General features: G+C 43.7%; 1 protein-coding gene across 2 annotated transcripts in view; it reads right to left on the bottom strand.

The window, feature by feature from the left end:
* LOC128421380 (broad substrate specificity ATP-binding cassette transporter ABCG2-like) overlaps window positions 1-15,255 on the bottom strand; it is a 29,115-nt gene extending 13,860 nt beyond the window's left edge. Inside the window, exons 1-9 of one of the 2 annotated variants that reach the window (XM_053404105.1) lie at window positions 15,012-15,254; window positions 10,573-10,775; window positions 8,361-8,420; window positions 7,064-7,178; window positions 6,679-6,831; window positions 5,852-6,009; window positions 3,374-3,525; window positions 2,949-3,053; window positions 717-958 (exon numbers count right to left, since the gene is read on the bottom strand). In XM_053404105.1, the coding sequence (XP_053260080.1) occupies window positions 717-958; window positions 2,949-3,053; window positions 3,374-3,525; window positions 5,852-6,009; window positions 6,679-6,831; window positions 7,064-7,178; window positions 8,361-8,420; window positions 10,573-10,754 (1,167 nt within the window). In that variant the 5' untranslated portion in view covers window positions 10,755-10,775; window positions 15,012-15,254. Of the gene's footprint in view, window positions 1-716; window positions 959-2,948; window positions 3,054-3,373; window positions 3,526-5,851; window positions 6,010-6,678; window positions 6,832-7,063; window positions 7,179-8,360; window positions 8,421-10,572; window positions 10,776-15,011 lie in introns of both variants that reach the window. The other variant, XM_053404106.1, reaches the window with a different exon arrangement.
* Window positions 15,256-21,107: the final 5,852 nt, after the last annotated feature.

The following is a 21,107-nucleotide window of genomic DNA, read 5'->3' as shown; positions in this document are numbered from 1 at the left end:
GCAAACTACCATCCCCAAAACAAAATGTGGGTGGTCATCATGGCTCCAGGTGAAATATTCCAGCATCTATGGAAAAACACTGGTGCATTCTGGTATCCATTTGTTATTTCTGCCATTCTCTACACCTAGAAGCCCCCAACAGCTTAAGGTTATTTCTTGTGCAATCAACATGTGCACAGCAGTAACTCACTAGCTGCACAGGTCAATGCAAGTATTGTATCACTGGGGTGTAGAAAAAGAAAGAAAAAAGAAAGGGGGGGTGGAGAGAGGGAAGATGGATGGGGGTGGGGTCGGGTGGCAGTGTTTCTATTATGTTTAATGTATGTAGAGTTTGGTGTCAGCGTTGCTTGTGTTGTTCACTTGTGTTCCTTTGGTGGTGAGAGAGGTTGGGGTTGGCCTAGGGTGTGATTGTTTGCTTGTGATTGGCTGTGGTGATCTTTGTTTTCGTGTGTGAGTGGGGTGGGTGGGTGTTTTGGATCAGGTTAGCCATATTGATTTGTATGCTGTTGGTGGATTATTGTCATTGTCCTGTTGGGTTGTGTATGTGATAAAGGGGAGCCATACCGGGGTGAAGGATTTGTAAAAATGTTACATGGAAGAAGAAGAAAAAAATACAAGGCACTACACTTCTGTAAAACAAGAAAATCCTTAATAAAAAATATCACTGGGGTGTAGATTAATGAAGAAAGCATTTTAAATGACTAGTATTACGGTACCTGTGCTATGGAGGCTTGAGGGTTGCCTAGCAGATTTTTGAACGTGCGTTTAGAGACCCACTTGAGCTGGTGAAAGAAGGGAGTGGAGTAGGTGATTTCTCGGAAAGAGGTCTCCCTCTGGCTCCCCAAAGACAGCCTCTCTAATTCTGCTTTGGTTTCTTGGTAGTAAGTGGAACTGGAATACTTTTCTGCCAATTTCTCTGCCAGTGTCTGATCACGACTGATGTGTTCGTCAATGTTATCTTTGGAGAGATGGAGAAATACATTTAACATGGTCTTCTGGATCTATGGGAGTTGAGCTAGAGCACAAAACACAAAATGTAGCATATGTATGACGCAGGTAGCGCTGTGGTCTAAACCACAAAGCCTAGGGCTTGCCGATCAGAAGGTTGGCGGTTCGGATCCCCGCAACAGGGTGAGCTCCCGGTCCCTGCTCCTGCCAACCTAGCAGTTCGAAAGTACAAGTAGATAAATAGGTGAAGGTAAACGGCGGGAAGGTAAACGGCGTTTCCATGCGCTGCTCTGGTTCACCAGAAGCAGCTTAGTCATGCTGGCCACATGACCCGGAAGCTGTACGCTGGCTCCCTCGGCCAATAAAGCGAGATGAGCTCCGCAACCCTAGAGTCGTTCGCAACTGGACTGAACGGTCAGGGGTCCCTTTATCTTTACTTTATATGACATAAGCTTTTGTGGACTACGGTTCATACCATCCAAAGAGGCGCTTTGCTCTTCGCTTTCAGTTTGGTCCACTGTTTGAATGAAATGGACACAGGAAGAGCCTCAGTTGCCCACCTAGTCCAACATCCTGTTCTCAGCAGATACCCATGGGAAACCCACAAGTAGGACTCAAGCACAAGAGCACTCTTCCCTCCTGCAATTTCCAGCAACTGGCACTCAGAAGCATTACTGTGGAAACAGAGCATGGCCATCATGCCTAGTAGCTGTTGATAAGTAGATCTTCCATGAATTTGTCTGCTAATGCAGCCTAAGACTGGAATAACTTCTTCTTTTTGCAGCCATGTTGCATTGGTGGCCCATGGTCATTTTGTGGTCAACTAAGACACCGAGATACTTTTCACATGTACTTGATCTCTCAGGTGATATTCCGAAGTTGGGACATGGTGACAGAGAAGAAGACCCTGTCCCATGTTCAGCCTGACCCTAAAGCAGTGGTGGCCAAACTCGGCCCTCCAGATGTTTTGGGACTACAACTCCCATCATCCCTAGCTAACAGAACCAGTCGTCAGGGATGATGGGAATTGTAGTCCAAAGGCCGAGTTTGGCCACCACTGCCCTAAAGGAATGACCAGAGTTGTATGATAGGAGCCAGTCCTCCAGGTATCCTGGTCCTAAGCCATTCAATTGCAATCCCAACCCTCTTTGTGCCAGGATGAGGTGGTTTTGGATTGAGTAGAGGCCTTTGGTGTCTTCCAACCACAAAGTAACACCAGAGTCACTCTACAAGGGCAGTTTCCCCTTTCCAAGCATGTGAGTGGGCAAAAGAACTATCAGCAGGTCCACATCACCACCAGCAGCATACAGAAAGCACCAAAATGAGGCAGGGAGTGGCTAAGCAGGCCCAGGATGTGCTAACTCCCCAGCCAACCCAACTGCCATCATTTGACAGCATCAGGTCCAATTGCTGCACCAACTCCAGGCTCGCACAGGGATTTATGCCCCTGCTAGTGTGAGTGACAGGGGTCTGGATGCAGTGGTAGCTCGGCAACACTTCACTGCTGCCTGGGCAGGGTTTGAGCTTCCTTGACAGGCTGGTTTGAAACCAGCTCTTTGTTGCTCTGATCTATAAATAATAACAGTTATTTATAGAATCATAGAACTGCAGAGCTGGAAGCGACGAGGGTCTAGTCCAACGCCCTGTGATGCAGGAATCTTTCATCCAGTGTGGGGCTCTAACCCAGGACCCTGAGATTAAGGGTCTTATGCTCTGTCGGATTGTAGGTGCTAAGACTTCACCGTGTGTCAGTACCAGTGGGAGGTAGGCGGTACGTTGAATGCACAGGGATGCACAGCTGAATGCCGTAATCTGCACAACAGATGGGTATGATCTCTGAATAGATTGTTGTGCTGGCACCGGCACTATACAAACCAGTGGTCTCTGTATGGTATCGTACAGGAGCGATTTCTCTATGGCAAAGCTAATCAACGCAGAATGCATCTCTTCATACAGCACACCAGGCAGTGACTCTAACAAAGAAACCGTGTTTTGCATACCTATTTCAATTTCACCAGTCTTGTTTGAAGCCACAGCCGTTGAGTCTCCATTAATGACATCCAGAAAGAAGTCAGCAGGGTTGTTGTACGGTTCACACTCATAACCTACAAAGAAATAAAATGCTTGCAGGTCTTTCAATAAGCAGGTGGCGAAAATGTATTGCAAAGTACTTGGGATCGTGTATTCAAAATCTTCAGATCTGTTCCACCGCCCCCCCGCCCCCAAAAATGTCTCCAGATTATCAAACAGCCTGCAGCTGTCCATGCTTTGGTAACTTCAAGACTAGGCTACTGTAATAAATACATCAACCCGCTCCCCTGTGGCAAAGCCAAATTGAGCTGACTTTAACAAAACAACAACAGGGAGATATGCTCACATATAGCAGTCCCCACTATGTTCAGTAGAGAGTCTTCTGAAACCTTACCACTGGATTTGAAAAATTCTATGGCGTTCTGAGCTGGTCCATGATAAAGCATCCTTCCTGCTGCCAGCAAGGTCAATTTATCAAACAGTCGGAATATGGAGTAGCGAGGTTGGTGGATGGAAAAGATGATTGTTTTCCCTTGCCTGGCCATCCTGAACAGAGTAGGCAGTAAGAAAGGTGTCAAGCGGCTTAAGGTTTTGTAAAACATGGTGTTACTCATTCAAAATCAGCAAGCTAAAAAAACCCCTGCAATTCATCTTAGGTTGAAATTCTCAACATACAGCTGTGCAAAGTGAAGAGACCACCTCTCTCTGTGCTGCCCCACCTCTTCTCTTCCCCATAGCCCAGTAGCTATGACTACTTGCATAATGGGCACTGAATTGATGTTCTAGCTACCTGAGAAGCTGATTTCACTCCCACCTTTGGCCCAGCAGATAGCTTCTGCCTTTTTTCCAGCTCTGCTCAGTGTTCGAAACTCCCATTGTTCTAGGCACATTTTGTGACAGGGAATTTTATGAGCACGAGCGGTTTTTGAGCTCTGGGTGCAGTACTGCGCCTAAGATTTCAGATTAAAACTGCAGAGTGGAAAGAAAAGAAGACCTTTTCCTGCCTCCCCACTTCCAGCCACTCTTTGAAGACTGGAGAAGAATATTAGGGGGGTTAGCAGGGGAAGGACTAGACCATGTGAAAAATGGACATAATATTTTAGCTGCAGTTCATTCATTTTCAGCTTTGTATTCTTGTTATTAAAGAAGCGCACCTAGACATTCCGTTGTTGCACCCATAACCTAGGTTAAGGTGCTATTTAGCTCCTAGCTTTCATATCTCAGTTTCTAACACTGGCTCTGCTGTGTGGCAAGCTAAACCAGGGATTAGGCTGTCAGAAACGGCTTGCGAGTGGGGTTAGGGTTTTTTATATTGTTAGGTTACTAGTACTTCTTGAAGTGTGCCTGCTTCTGCACTTCCATAATACCTGCTCAACTGCATTCCTGTGAAGGAAGAGATTATGAATGCATTGCACACCTCCAGGAAAAGGAGGCTTGTTAAAAGCTGGCTACAATTCCCCAATGTCCGGTGAGCCACAGCAAAAAAAGGGACCTAGTCCACGAGGCCTAGTCCACTCTTTCAGCAGCTACATAGTTTGCATTTATTATCACAGTACTTTCCCCATTTGTCTTGTTATGAGGCTGGGAGCAGCTTAAGTCCCATCAAAGAACTATAACACTAAAAAAAAAAAAAATCAAGTGCTGTTACTGTATCCAAGATTGATTCTCTGAAAAACACTAAACCTATTTAACAAAACCTCGTTTATTTAGTGTACAGTATATGACTTTTCCCCAAAGTACGGTACTTCTGGAAAGCACAGATGGGTTCCCCTAGCTCAACAAAACCCTGTAAGTTGGGGCAGGCTCAGAGGGAGTGACTGACCCCAACTCCCCATGTAAGTCTAACCAGTTTGGGTCTCGATTATCTAGGGGGAATGACTCCTTCCATATAAAACTTTCCGGCACTTAAGATCTTCCGATGATGCCCTGCTCAGGATTCCATCTCACTGGTAAGCTAGGTTCGGCTCTCGTTTTTCTAATTGTACCTTCCAAGAGAAGTTCTTGCCACTTTCCGCAGTAAACTATTTGTGCCTTCTGGCCTTTTAAAGCTGAAGTTGACTACCACATCCTCTGTTTTCTGGCTGTTTTGCTATATTCTTTTTACTTTTTTGACTGGTTTTAGAGTAGTATTGGTTTACTGTTATGTTTTAATGTTTTGGACTATTGTATTTTAATATTTTGTTGGAAGCCGCCCAGAGTGGCTGCAGAAACCCAGGCAGATGGACAGGGTATTATATTATTATTATTATTATTATTATTATTATTATTATTATTATTATTATTACATTTGGAAATCCCTGCAATACATTGTATGTACAGTGGCATATAAATAATTTTAAATAAATTGTGGTGTCTGGTATATATTGCAGTGAAGTGCAGAATTTAATAGTCTAGTAAGACTGATGGCTGGTTGAAAGACGAAAGCAAGGTTTATTACTTATGGCAAACAAAGCCACATGTCAGCTCAAGCTTACATGTGGCCAACATGGAATCAAGAAGTTAACAATAACTGATTTGGAGAAGCAGGAAAGAAGTAAAGCATGAGAAACAATCTACATATCAACAAGTAGTTTGTCAAGAAGGAATCAGGTAGGGAAGAACAGGTTGCCTTTCCGTCTACCTCGCCCCCCCCCCCCCGGTTCAGGTAACTTATCACAAGCATTGTTTTTCCTAGCATAAATAACATGGCTAAGTAAAACTCTGGACACAGGTGGTCTCTCCATCCCAATTCCAGCCCTATCCACTAAATCCCAGTGGCTCACACAAGAATCATACTTTGGGCAACACAGTTCGTTGCATTGATGCTTAAGAAAGCACTATTGTTTCATCCCATGCACGGCCAAAGACACACAGTACCTTTTCTAGCAATTACCTTTTCAGGAGCAGCAGGACAGCATTGGCTGTGCTGGCATCCAGTCCAGTGGTTGGCTCATCTAAGAACAAGATTGCAGGATCAGTAATCAGCTCCATGCCGATATTGGTCCGTTTCCTCTCTCCCCCCGATATGCCACGAATGAACTGGGTTCCAACCTAATGCAAAACAAGAACTTGAGCGATATTGTGTACGTTGATGGTGCCATATAAATAAACGTTTAAAATAATAAAGATTAATATTTCATTAGAAGAATTTCATTTATAATGAAAGAGAAGGGAAAAAGAAAGTGAGAACGGGGGGAAAACCCCTTACATTACCATACATTAATATACAAATGTATATATTCTTATTATCCTAATACACATATAATTGTCAATAACCTAATATCTTCTGTGTAAACTCATTTCAAATATCATTGAATTCAAAGATAGTCTGCATCTATAAGCTATCCATATTTTGCAAATGTTGCCATGTTGTCAAGCCATTGATTAAGAGGAATCGTATCTCTATTCTTCCAATCCATCAGTATCAATCTCTTGGCCACCATTAGGTCATGTAGAATCCATTTTCACTGTCCTGTTGTCAATTTCAATGCAATGAGTATATTGTTCAAAAGAATATTCACCTCTGAAAATCTTAATCTTTTTCTGTAGTGTCTTGTTTATATAGTTTCTCTCCCAGAATTTAGTAAGTGTGGGACATAGTTTTGGAGAGGCAATGATGATATTGTCTGGCTGTTTTGAAAGTGCTTAAAAAAGAGCCTGCAGGATCAGGCCAATAGCCCATCTAGTCCAGTACCCTGTTCACAAACACTGAACCATTACCTTTGAATCCGCCACTTTCGTCAAGCCTAACTCCTTGAGGATCTGGTTGATCCTATCCTCCTTTTCCTGCTCCCTCACAGTCTTCGGTAATCGGAGGGCAGCTGAGAACTGGAAGTTCTCCCTCACGGTCAAGGTCCCCATGACCACATCATCCTGGACAAATCCAAAGGAAACAGATAGATACACAACTCAAATCGGGAGCTCCAGTTTACATACCAAAGCCACAAATCATGCGCACAGCTCCAGGCAAACCTTCTCTATTCCATGCTCTGAAACATTTGCATAAAGCAAACTGGGACTATGCATCGCACTGGCCAATCCTGATTTTGACACTGGATTTTGTAAAGGGTAAAATAAACAGAGTCAGAGACTATCGGTGGCTTACCTGCACAACATATCCAGAGATACATTTAAAATTGGCAGGTTGAGGGGCTCCATTGATTAGAACGTCTCCACTCAAGCCATGGGGATCTTTCCTTGCGGCTAAAATATCCAGTAGTCTAGAAGAAAAAGGCAGAATTACATCACACAGGACTCCATAATGTTTTTCTTTTGTTTGTTTGTTAAAACACACTGGGAGTCAAACTGGATTTGATTGTGCACAATTTTAATGGAAATAAGTCATCCCAACCCTTTCCAAAAGCAACTATGTGGACAAGAGGAAAGCTTCTCTCCAGTGCAAAAGTGTAGCTGGGGAGGATTTTCATCAGGCCCAAGGTATGGAGGGAAAGGAGTTACACACACACACACCCCAGTTCTGATCTGATTCCGCTTTTCCCTGGTGTGGCTGCTATTTAAGATTTTTATTTTAAAAAGCACAGATCACCAAATTCGTAGAACCATAGAATTGTAGACTTAGAAGAGACTACGAGGGTCATCTAGTCCAGCCTAGTGCATCGCAGGAATCTTTCGCCCAACGTGAGGCTCGAACCCACAAACTTGAGATTAAGAGCCTCATGCTCTGCCGATGGTGTTGGCTCCTGAAACCTATCATTTTACTTTCCAAGAAAAAACTAATTTCTATTCATTTAACCAAAATATCTTTTGAATTCCCAAGCCACGTTACAACTTTTTAGCACCCCTCGTTTGGGGAAATTGAAAGCTGAAAATTTCAACACACCCTATTATCCGATGGGAGGATCTCCCCTCTTCTCCCCTCCCTCCAGTGCTGTTCTGGGCAGTCTCCCAGTTCTCCATAATAGATTGTGTGTGTGTGTGTGTGTGTGTGTGTGTGTGTGCGCGCGCAGGAGGTGTACAGGGAAGAAACGAATCCCCATTATTTTAGCCAGAGTCATTCTGCCGGCTTCTGCTAGCAGAACAGGGTAGATGAATCCAGCCCTGTATGTTGGACATAACTTGCAGTTTGTTCACACAGATGTCTTGACTCGGTTTATAGACTGCTCTGCTCCTCTGTCTGCCTGTCAAGACCATAATAGTATATTCAGCATCGTTTAGCTAGTCCCACTGAGAAACATAACTGAGGACATGTTCACAACATTATACCAGAATTGAAGGAACAGGCTGATCCTCCAGCAAAATTATTTCAGACCAGACTATGAACCCCTTCTGGGCTTCTATATATGAAGCCATGTTTTCTGCCTGGAGGGCTTTCTTTTAGTCAAGGGTAGGAATTGGAGCCAAGTTTACATGTAGCTGCTTTTGCTCACTGCCACGAAACTTACGAAGACTTGCCACAGCCAGTTGGCCCCAGGATTGCGTTCAGTCCAGGTCGCATTATGCCGCTGCAACACAAAATTTCTTGTGAGTTGTTTTCGCCTTCGGTACATTGCATCTACTGGTCAAACTTAATCAAGCTGCAGATCGATTCGAAACCTGGGTTTGAAAAGGCTGAAGGCCTTAAAAAGTGCATCCGTACAATATTCTCAAAAATGCCCCTGCGAGTGAACATTACAGCAGCAATCTAGACGAGCTGCCCTTCAAGATAGCATACATGCATACTTTATTATGATTACAGTTGTATTGCACTTTTACTTCAAGGAGCTCAATGTGGTATAATTAAGTTCTCTCCCTCCAGCTGTGCCTCGGTCTTTTCAAGGCTTTCTCTGCCCTCACTGAAGTACTCTTCCGGCTCCACAAGGACTCTCCAGTGCTCTGCTGCCAATTCCAAGTCTGAATCGATTTCTTTATTCCCAGCACTGCATGCGTATGTGGTCATGCGCGAGTCAATCACACGCATGTTGTGGGGGGGACGCCTAGAGTTAATCCAGCACTGATCGCGGATCCATGGGGCATCCCTAAAACTTACAAATCAACCCTATGGGTCCCCAGGGTTAATAACGACTGCTTTCATAACACCTTATTTCAGTTGATCTAAGGGCAGGCTACCAAATATTCCTTAGGGTGTGGCCCCCTGTTACCTTTCACACAGGGAACAATATAATTCGGTTAATTATTCATAGTCATATTACGGTCTGTTTTCATGTAGCATTGAACTTCACAGTCAATTACACACCATTTGCAACCACAGCCGTGTTTGCTTGATCAATTTTTGTTCCCGACATAGGTCAATAACTGAGCACTGGCAAATTTCCACAGCGGTGGCTGCCATTTTAGATCCAGCAATTCCCACAGAAAGTTTGCCATGCCATCTTAGGCAGAAGATCTGTTAGCACTGCCATCACGTAGCTGCCGGAGGGCCACCCTTCCTCCACCTATGCTTTTTAAGGCAAAAAATTGTCCGCTGAAAGGGCTTTGGATAGTGCAATGAACTCTGAAACCAGCCCTTTCACCGTTGCAGTCTCCTCTTCCTAACTTACCGTATTTTTCGCTCTATAGGACGCACCGAACCATAGAAGGGGGAGAACGGGGGGGGGGATTTCCCTTGTTCTCCCCCTCTAAAACAAGGTGCGTTCTGTGTATTCAAGGTGCGTTCACCCGAAGCCTCCGGAGCCCAGCGGGGGTTCCTGCTGGGCTCCGGAGGCTTTGGGTTCCTTTTGACCTGCTCTTTGGGGCTGGCAGGCTGGAAGCACTGCATTCCCCCACCGCCAGCCCCAAAGACCAGGTCGGGGAGCAGCAGGAAGGTGGCACTCCGCCTTCCCGCTGCCCCCTGAGCTTGTGGGGCTGGCGGTAGGGGGAAGCGCTGCTTTCCCCCGCTGCCAGCCTCCAAACCAGGTCGGGGAGTAGCGCAGAGGTGGCGCAGCACCTTTCCGCTGCTCCCCGACCTGGTTTGGAGGCTAGCAGTGGGGGGAAGCGTTGCAGCCTTCCCCCCACCTTCGTACAGCCTTCGTAGCCTCCACAGGGCAGCGGGGTGAAGGCTGCCCTGCGGAGGCTTTGCACAGCCGTCCGCAAGCTAGAACAGTGAGACGGAGCGCTCTGCAGCGCTCCGTCTCTCTGTTCTGGCTGCGGGGACAGCCTTCGTAGCCTCCGCAGGGCAGCGGGATGAAGGCACCCCGCTGTCCTGCAGAGGCTTTGCGCAGCTAACCCCAAGCCAGAACAGCGAGACGGAGCGCTGCGCAGCTCTCCGTCTCCCTGTTCTGGCTTTGGACTTAGCCGCACAGCCTACATTCGCTCTATAGGACGCACACACATTTCCCCTTAATTTTTGGAGGGGAAAAGGTGCGTCCTATAGAGTGAAAAATACGGTATATCACCCAAGTTCCCAGTGGATTTCGCAGGATCTGGTCTTCACCGACAGCTAGGCCAGCAGATAAGGAACTTGGTTGTGGCTGGTTTATCAGAATATTTGGCACCCATCCTTCATGAACTCAGGCACTGCCCTTGATCTGTAATATGGGAATAATAATACTGGCCTACATAACAGGGCTGTTGTAAGGATTACTAAGATAATGTAGGAGAAACACAGGGGACCCTCTCAAAGTATACACACACATACATATGGAAAGTGAATGCACATTCTGGCTGAGAAATACATACTTGATGTCTCTCAAAATGTCTTTCTCAACTGTTTTTCGGCAACCTATGAAGCCAGACTTTGTCTTCACTCTGTACCAGATGTTGTGAAAAGTGACTGTGCTGGCTTTTATCTGCTTCTTGCCTGGGATGCCGTTTGTACTGGTCTCGGACATGGAGATGCCAACTTGTGGGTTCTGAGCCATCTTTCCGGAGGTGCTTTATCCCTGTGAACCACAAGATGAACACAGACAATATAGGCAACAAAATTCAGGTGGCTCCAAGCTGCCCCTCATTAACAGATTTTTAAATTCTTTATTCAGGAGAATGTTTTTCTGCTTCTGTTGTTTTACTGGAAATAACAAACCCTAAAGAGAAGCTATATTTTGCTGCTTGGTAGCAGAATACAGTATTAGGAACCCCCACTCCTCTTTCTGCTTTTTTAAGAAATATAATTTTTGCTGCTGTTCTATGTGAGTTCTTTGACTATATAAAGTTTAATAAGAGCTTTTGCTATTTATCTAAAATTAATAAAGAAAATGATAACAGGAATATTTATTCACTTTCATCTATTTTTATCTGCAAATTTTAGAAAATAAAAGAAGGGGGAAATATTGGTTTTACTTATAAGTATTCCTTGAACAGAGGGATATTTATGGGCAAAAACAGGGTTTAGGGATGCATATTCATTTTAATTACTGATATCCTATCAATCCAGGATATACAGAGAGATTTCCAACATTCCAAATATTTCTCAGTTTTTTAATATATGATAGCTCTTGGTTGATTTTCAGAATTTCTATTGAATCATTTGTGCCATATCCCTAGACATTTTACTGATTTAGTTCCTCTGTCTTTGATATTTGTGTATGTGGGTGCTATCCTAGAGGTTTATCCCATCGATTCTGACTTGCTATAGCTTTTGTAACCAGAGAGTTTGTCATATTGATGCAGTGAATGTTATTTCTCCATAGGAATTCCAGGAAAGAAATAACACCGTTTGCAGGGAGGTTATATGGCAGCGAGCATTCATCCCAATTTGTTTGCACAAAGCTTATATGAGTTTTTGCAAATCAGTGCGTATCCCACACTTCTTAAGTGTATTTCCCCATCACTCTCCTCCTTGCAGAAAGGTCATTTTTAAAACATGGATTTGTTTCATCAGGGCACTTAAATCCATTTTAGTTGCAGAAGCATAGATTTCCAGTATGAACACAATCGAATCCCACAAAATAGTGATAATCAGTCCCACTAAGCTCATTGAGAGATGTTAGTCTGCTGCTTTCATTGTCTAATGTTTACTGGATAGTGCCAATACTGAGAAAATACGCTGTACCCTAGTACTATTCATTTATTGTAGTGAAGTCACTGAAGCACTTTGTGTAAGATATGAAATAGAGACACTGCCTGCAAGTTTGCTGCCTAAAGGTGACTGAAATTAGGGTGAATGAAATAAATGAGTATGGAAATGGGAGTGGCGGATCAGTGAGAAAATGCCCAGTTATTTCAACAGACACTATGTAGGGCTACTCATGAAGATGACAAGCAAAACACAGCTATCCAACCAAAACAAAGTTTCGAAATTTACACTTGTCCAAATTTGCTATGCAGCGCTCCAACCAAACTTTTTTTTAGGGGAAAATGAGTATTATTAGGAGAAGGTGTGCAAAAAAATGATGAAATGTGTACATTAGTGAAAACTGCTGTTAAAGGAGAAATTTGCACTAAAATGCAGGTGAATTTCCATAAGGATTTTTCCGATCGCAAATTGCTGCAAAATGTGGATAACTTAATTTAATAATGGGACAAAAATACAGAACTAAGAGAACCAAGACTGGCAGTCCCTTCTATCCCTCAGTCATCAGCAGCTGCCCATTAGTTTTTAGTCTGAATTCAAGGCTTAGTCAATGACATATAAAGCCCTGAAAACCTTGGGAAATGATGGTTCCACAGAAAAGCCCTTCACTGTCGCCACTGTAAGTCAACAGTAGAACCTCAACAGAGGACATCACAGACCAGAATCAGCATATTGGAGAAGGCACTGCTTTGGTTGCTCTGGGACAAAACCGTAAAAGACTGCAGCCTGCATAACTAAGGACCACATACTTCATTGCATTAATCATAATGCAAGCATCCAGAAGAATGATGTGCGCATATAGCACATCAGATTTCAATAGCATATAGCACCTCTCCCTTTAAAAATATACAGAAGCAGCAGGCAGAACAGGTCCTGCTCTCAGCTATTTTAAATGGCCTATTAAAAACTGCTACACCTGCCCAAACTACAGATACATTTTGGATGTAATATTAGGGGTGTGAGGAGCAATGCTAAACGGAGTTTTCTCAAATAATACTAAGAATGCTTTTCAGGCTGAAATCTTGTGCACACTTTCTTGGGAGAAAGCCCCGTTGAAAACAGTGGGACTTGCCGTATTTTTCGCTCCATAAGACCATAAGACACACATAGTTTTTGGAGGAGGAAAACAAGGGGAAAAAATATTCTGAATCTCAGAAGCCAGAACAACAAGAGGGATCACTGCAGCACGATCCCTCTTGCTGTTCTGGCTTCTGGGATAGCTGCGCAGCCTGCATTCGCTCCATAAGACACACACACATTTCCCCTTACTTTTTAGGAGGGGAAAAGTGAGTCTTATAGAGCAAAAAATACGGTACATGTGGGTCAACATGCATAGGATATAAGGAAGCTGTTCTCAAATGGTGCGGCAGGAGCAAACAAACATTTAAACATTTCAGTGTAGCGCAGTTCAAAAATAATCGTTTTTTGCTTTCTGGGTGTCCCATGATCATATTACAAAGTAGTTGTGTTCTATGTTATGAATCAAGAACTGGGAAGAGCTGTTTGTTTTTGTTTTCCCGTGTATTTCTTATCAATAAAAAAATTCAGTGTGGCAAGCAAATTTTTATTCTGAAAGCATGACCCAGAAAAAAAAGTTCAAGAACCACTGGATGAGCCCAAAGGCCCATCCAATCTATCATTGTCTTTGCCCAGCGGCCAAACAGTTTCCTTTGGGAAACTTACAAACAGTTCATGAGCATTGCTGTTAGTTTTGTGTGTGTTACTTTTGAATGTTGTTTACGGGGAATTGGAAACAGATGGGTCATTTTCAAATTCAATATACATTTAAAGTCCCTGAAATGTTTATGTTTGAATTACCAACTTTTAAAAAATGCAAAAGCTTATTTAAATCCTGGTAGCTAGTTAAATCTACACTTTAGTGTCTACAATATTTAAGCAACAAAAAATATATATAAATATTGAGAAAGCAGCCTGCATTTCCAAGAAAATTCAAGTTGTTTCCCTCGCAATATACCAGATATATTTTAGCCAAAAAATTGCTAAACTAATTCAGGGGAGCAGGGGGGGTCATATATCTTATGCTGCTTAGCTTCCCCCCCATTGATTTTATTTTTAAGATACATTAGATAAGCGCTGGTCGTCTCCCAGGGAAATTGCTTAATTCTTTCTGACTTTAAAGAAATTGGAATCAATCCATTAAAAAGAAAAATACTAATGCTTCCTATACTTAAAATGATAGGTAAATCCTATCAATTTCTGTTTCTCTGATTTCCCCACTCTTTGTCATATTTCTCATGTGAAAAGTCCTCACCAAAAAATAATCAGCGTTTTAGGGCGCATTACTCTTAAAGTAAATTTTCAAGCAATTTTGCCTACTGTGCCCATTTTGCAAAGAATTTAGAGCAACATAATACATTTCTTTTTGCCGTTGTCAGCAGTATATGCATTTCTATGCACATTTTATCCTACATGTAATACGTTCTTTGTTGGTTGAACAAGTGCACCATAAAATTCACAGTACCACAGATTTTGAAGGATGGCTGTTGTTTGGCTCACATATTTTTTTGAAGAACTGTGAATCAACAATCCAAGAGTTACTGTTATGATTCTGTTTGTTAGTCCCCTAACACAGGGGCATTTGCATTCAGGATTTTAAAAATCCAAAATCCATCTAATGCTCATATTAATGCTCATATTCTGAATGGGTTTCAATCACCAAGACTTCCATTTCTGCCCAGATTACACTCATTTGCACCCAATTATATATTCCCGTCATTCTGAGAAACATAGTGGATCCCTCCTGTGTTAGCCACTTTCCACCTTAGAGGCTGGTTTTAAGTCTCGGTTTCCTTTTAACCTCAATCTGTGAATCCCGTTCTCAGATTAAAAGCTACCTTTCAGTCGGAATAATCGGCAAAGGCAATAGGCAACAGGTCCAAATTGCTCCAATTTCTACCTTGCTATCAGCTTGGAGCAGCTGTGAAACACGCCTGTTCTGTTTCGGTCGTGTAACTATAGCACATAGTTAATATTCTCCCTTCTTCACCCATGGTGTGCTTGAGGGGAAAAAGCCCCACATTTAAAATAAAATTTAAAAAAGCAAGAAAGCTGGAGAACAGTTCCCAGAAGTCAACATTGGACTTACCTTTTGTGCGTAAGAGGCAGCAGCAGATAAGGATATTAAAAGCTAGAGCAGGTTGAAGAAACGCTGTCCGGTGAAGCTTCAATTCTAGTCTTTTGAACAGCTTGCAAGAAGGCAAAGTCTTCCCCCTGACTGGGGCACCCAAGGGACCACTTTCTGTAGCATAAAGCGCTAATCCACAGAGCCAGCTAGGTTCTCCCACTTCCTCTCTCTCTCTCCCAGGCAAGTCCTATTGTAGGGCCTTGTAAAGGAGGCAGCTCACCCCTCCCCTTTCTAGCTGCAATTAAGGGAGGGGTGAAAGGTCTGCTTAGGGAAGGGCGAGCCCAGAAGCACACTTTCTCTTGTCTGAGAGCTGACAGTGCCGCAGGAGTAGCCCAGGATGCGTGGAATAACTTACTGGTATTCAATAACTCACCCAATTCCATCCTGTTGCTAAGCCAGGAGGACCCAAGCGAGACATGGCCTGAAGGTCCTCAGGCTGGAAGGCGGCAACTGTGAAGGGGAACTTAAGGCTGAATGTATAACCATCCTCCTTGAGGATGCTTATGCAGACTTCTTTCCCTGCATCTCTGTGCCCAGATCCCATGTGATTGGGCTAGAGCCCAACAGAAGCAGGTGAGAATAAGCCACGCTTTGAACAGTGAGCTGGTGTTCCCCAAATGCTACAACGGAGCTTCTGCAAGATAGAGTTTGTGGTTTGAGAGACAAGAGAGAAGAGTGACATGCTCTCTCAAAAACAACAGATCCCAGCATTCCTCCAGGCACGTGCATAAGCCATAGCTGTCTAGCGTCCCTTATTTGGCGGGACAGTCCCTTATTCCAGCGCCATGTCCCGCTGCTGTCCCTTATTGATGATGTCTCTTAAATAAGCTACTGAATAAGCCCTTTCTATGTCCAGCTTGCTTTGTCAACAACAAATTGTTGCTGTTTTTGTGTGTTGAATATATGCTATATGGTAATTTATGGACCTAATAGGTATCTAAAGCCATTTGCACGCAACAAAATATGTATTTCATAAAAGTAATTGTGGATCCCTTATTTTGGCTGCTGATCCCTTATTTTTGAGGCTGCTGGTCCCTTATTTTCAAATCTGTAAGTTGACAGCTATGGCATAAGCAGGAGAAGGACCTAGCAGGGTGTCCCAGAGCAGGTAAGAGGACCAGGACCATATGAATAAGCAATTTTGAAATCCCAAGAAGTCTGTGCCAATTATAGGATTGACAGCACCCGGAGCATATGGGATTAAATGAACTAGGCCTTTGGCCTGCAGGATGCGCAAAACAACCTGGGCTCCTCCAAATGTTTTGGACTACGACTCATCGGCCAGCATGGATGATGGGAATTGTAGTCCCACATCAGAGGCAATTTTCTCCTAATGTCACAGATTTGTGCAAGCAAGTTCTCCTGACATCATGCTTTTTTTTGCATGTTAGCTTCGCTATCATCATTTTAATGCACATTTACCCCCTGACATATGCTGTTCTGCAAACATTGGTTGGAGAAATAGATTGCAAAATTCAGAGCAGTGTGAATTTTGAAGAATGAATGTGTTTTGGTTCTCATGTTGTTTTGTACATAATCAAATCCCCTCCTCAGTTATGAGTACTTCATGGAATTAGTAACAGTTATTCCGGTTTCATTTATGTGTCACAAAGAGGCACGGTTTTCTGTAAAAGAACTGAAGATATTCTTCTCCCTGTTAATAAAGCAGTGTTATTTTCTGCTAGATATGCATGACGGCCACTTGTATAACCATAACTATACAGCCATGTAATAAAAATGGATTGTGCCCATCAATAGCTAGTTATATAAGTTTGACCTTTTGCATCAGGCATTTATGATGATTTGTCCGTTGTGTAACAGCTTTTTCCCTCGAAAGGCATGACTGAGCTATGAAAGCTATTCTGAGTGCCAACCAATTAGCATTATATGAAATGCTAATTTCATATAATGCATAAGATTTGAAGCCAAGATGCTGCTCTTAAAAGTCAGCCAGCCTAACATAGAAGGTATAGAATCATACCAGGGTACACTATTTAGGGTACACATTAAAGTTCTTTTAATGGATTGGTGGCTCCTTGCAGTGCAATACTATACAGTGGAACTTCGGGTTACGTACCGTCCTCCTTACGAACGCTTCGGGTAACAAGCTCCACTAACCCGGAAGTAAATGCTCCCAGTTGCGAACTTTGCCCCAGGATGTGAGCGGAAGTCGTGTGGTGGCAGTGGGAGACCCCATTAGCGAAAGCGCACCTCATGTTAAGAACGGTTTCAGGTTAAGACCTCCGGAACGAATTAAGTTCGTAACCAGAGGTACCACTGTATTACACATGTCTACTCAGAAGTAAGCTCCAATGAGTTCAGTTGGAACTGGTCCCAGGACTGCAGCTTTAATCCATTACACTCACTGGGGGCGAAATCCTGAGTATCTTATGAAAGTGAACATTGGGTGTTAGCAATGAGTAAGAAAAACAATATGAGAGTCGTGAGGAGGATGGAGTGCCTATGTACCTGCTAGCCTGAGGCATGCCGAAGCCACTTCTGATTTAGATTACCACAATGTGTTCTGTGTGGGGCTGCCCTTGAAGAGTGTTCGGAAGCTGCAGCTGGTGTAAAATGTTATAGACTTAGGGCTTATCCACACTTCCTTTCCTCCACTCTTTCCAAGCACAGTCCACACTTTAACGCTCCATGTCCAAGAGCCCCTTCTCCTTTTCACTCCGGAGCTTTCCCCCACAAAAATCCACTCTCTAAAGCTCAGTCAGAGCAAATGGCAATCTGCAGAAACCCCGAATTGCTGCTTGCTACAATTGAGCACTAAATAGGGGCTGGGGGTGGGAAAGCTCGGAGGCAAAAAACACAGACACAGAATTTTTATACAGGAGCCTATGCCTGGAAAGGGACACGGGTGGCGCTGTGGGTTAAACCACAGAGCCTAGGACTTGCCGATCAGAAGGTCGACGGTTCGAATCCCCACAATGGGGTGAGCTCCTGTTGCTCAGTCCCTGCTCCTGCCAACCTAGCAGTTTGAAAGCACGTCAAAGTGCAAGTAGATAAATAGGTACCGCTCCGGCGGGAAGGTAAACGGCGTTTCCGTGTGCTGTTCTGGTTTGCCAGAATCAGCTTAGTTATGCTGGCCACATGACCCGGAACCTGTACGCCGGCTCCCTCGGCCAATAAAGCGAGATGAGCGCCACAACCTCAGAGTCGGCCACGACTGGACCTAATGGTCAGGGGTCCCTTTACCTATGCCTGAAAAGAGCAGGGCAATAGGTTAAGTGATAAGGGTAAGCCCTTAGGTTGGCACGACAATGAGACTTGTATCCAAAACATCTGGAAGGCACCAGGCAGGGGAATGTTGCTCTAGGGAATAAAGCCTCTTGATCACAGTGAGACATAGAATCAGAAGGGTCACAAGGGTCATCTAGTCCAACCCCCTGCAATGCAGAGATATTTTGCCCCATGTTGGGCTGGAATCCATGACTCTCATGCTCTACCAGCTGAGCTATCCCAGACTTGCTTCCAAATATACACACAGAAGCTCAGGCTGGAAGTTTTTCTCACCACTGATGTGACAGCGGTCAGAAACAGTCTCCAGGTGGAAATCACTAAAATGCCCCAATCGGCTACCTTCATCATTCACACCATGCGCTCCAGTGGGGACTAGCCATCAAGGTCCACCGTGTCTGTGAGAGGAATACCTACAGCAGATGCAGCTACAACATGTTGAGTTGCAGAAGGTAACAGGGAAGATTTGCAGGAAGCTATGAGGATGTGGGTGGCGCTGTGGGTTAAACCACAGAGCCTAGGACTTACCGATCAGAAGGTCGGTGGTTTGAATCCCCACGACAGGGTGAGCTCCCGTTGCTCGGTCCCTGCTGCCAACCTAGCAGTTCAAAAGCACATGCAAGTGCAAGTAGATAAATAGGTACCACTCTGGCGGGAAGGTAAACGGCATTTCCGTGCACTGCTCTGGTTCCCCAGAAGCAGCTTAGTCATGCTGGCCACATTACCTGGAAGCTGTACGCCGGCTCCCACGGCCAATAAAGCGAGATGAGCGCCGCAACCCCAGAGTTGGCCACGACTGGACCTAATGGTCAGGGGTCCCTTTACCTTTACCTTTTATGAGGTGTAAACTACAGCGCCCAGAATGCTTTGCGGGAAATAATGTGCTTTAAATGTACTTCAGAGGCATTGTGTGGACAAGGCCTAAGTACCTTTGGGGCACATAACGACCCATTACTTTCCATGGTATAGTGGCTGGTATTCAACTGAGTTTACTCAGAGCAGACACAGAGAAATTAGGTGTTATAGGAATTCCAGGGTCTCATGTATAAAAATCTTATGTTCATAAATCTACAAGGCAAACACATACATAGGTATACGAACCGCGTGTCTGAAAAAGTACAGGAGAGTAATCCTGAAACATTTTGGCTCTCCCAAACTGACTTCAAATATTTCTCTGCAAGGAGGAAGGAAATGGGAAAGACTCTCCATTGTCTTTTGCTTACCTGTCTTAAGGGTGTATGAATAGGGTGAGCTATTTAGCATCTCAAGATGAATGGCCAGGCTGCCCAGGTGAAGAAATCAAGTGACCATTATCAGTATCCTGCCAGACAGGATTTGTATTGTAGATGGCCCCTTGTGATGTATTTCTACTGTAGCCCGCCTCCTTCTGTGATGTATGTGTGATGTTTTGGGGGTGGGCAACTTCTAAAGTCTATATTAGGGTTTGCGCACCATTGTTCTGGGTCCCTCCTGCCTCCTGCATGTGGTTGTGAACACCCTGTTGCAACAGTTAATAAAGATCAGGCTTACTAGCTGCCTTGCTTCTCAATTTTCTCTGGTTGGCCTCTGTTCATTTCTCCTACCAATAGAGAAACTACTCAAGGACTCTATACGGGCTCTTGTTGCTGTTGTTTAGTCGTTTAGTCGTGTCCGACTTCATGACCCCATGGACCAGAGCACGCCAGGCACTCCTGTCTTCCACTGCCTCCCGCAGTTTGGTCAAACTCTTGCTGGTAACTTCCAGAACACTGTCCAACCATCTCGTCCTCTGTCGTCCCCTTCTCCTTGTGCCCTCTATCTTTCCCAACATCAGGGTCTTTTCCAGGGAGTCTTCTCTTCTCATGAGGTGGCCAAAGTATTGGAGCCTCAGCTTCAGGATCTGTCCTTCCAGTGAGCACTCAGGGCTGATTTCCTTAAGAATGGATACGTTTGATCTTCTTGCAGTCCATGGGACTCTCAAGAGTCTCCTCCAGCACCATAATTCAAAAGCATCAATTCTTTAGCAATCAGCCTTCTTTACGGGCTCTTAGATACCCCATAAGGGAAAGGGAGCAGTATTTTTCTTATAACATGTTTTTGGGAATTATAGGGACAAAACTACCTAAATTGTATAGAAATTTAGTTAGGTATGCTACTACGTACAGCAGCAAGAATGCTACTCGCCCCAAAATGGAAAGAAGCACAAGTCCCAGCAAAGGAAGAATGTTTACGAAAACTTATGGAACATGCAGAAATGGCGAAACTCACCGGAAGAATGAGAAATCAAGATAACAAAACCTTTTATAATATGATGAAAATGGTTTACTGAAAATTTTCAGATAAAGTACAATCAGATAAAAAAACATTGGCAGGATTATTGTAATAACCTGCATAACAGTTTGTATTTAAATTAGATAACTAAATGAATTTGGATATGCAGAAGATAAATAAAAATAAATTTAAGGAATTACAGAAAGGGGGGGAAAGATGTCAAGCTTTGAAATGTTAAAATGATTGTAAAATTAATGAAATGTATAAATTTGAAAAATATAAAAACTTTTTTTTAAAAAAAGAAGAAGAAATTTATGTGCATGGCTAAGTTAGGCCCTTTCATTTCATTGGTCAGTCTACTCTGAGTAACACTGAGTTGAATACCACCCAGTGTATACACAGAGATTGTGACCCTCACCAGTCGGAAAGCCTGATGCTGCTGAAGGCTGAAACTCAAAACTCCCAGTTCCCATTATAGCCGCTAGATGGAAGCATCTATTCTTATATTGCTGAGCGTTGAAAGATTACTGTGCTGTATCATGAGAATTATGAACAAGGGAT

Source organism: Podarcis raffonei, chromosome 9, assembly GCF_027172205.1.
Source record: "Podarcis raffonei isolate rPodRaf1 chromosome 9, rPodRaf1.pri, whole genome shotgun sequence".
NCBI classification, from domain to species: Eukaryota; Metazoa; Chordata; class Lepidosauria; order Squamata; family Lacertidae; genus Podarcis; species Podarcis raffonei.
The sequence above is the reverse complement of the archived record's forward strand: the minus strand, read 5'-3'. Positions and strand labels throughout refer to the sequence as shown.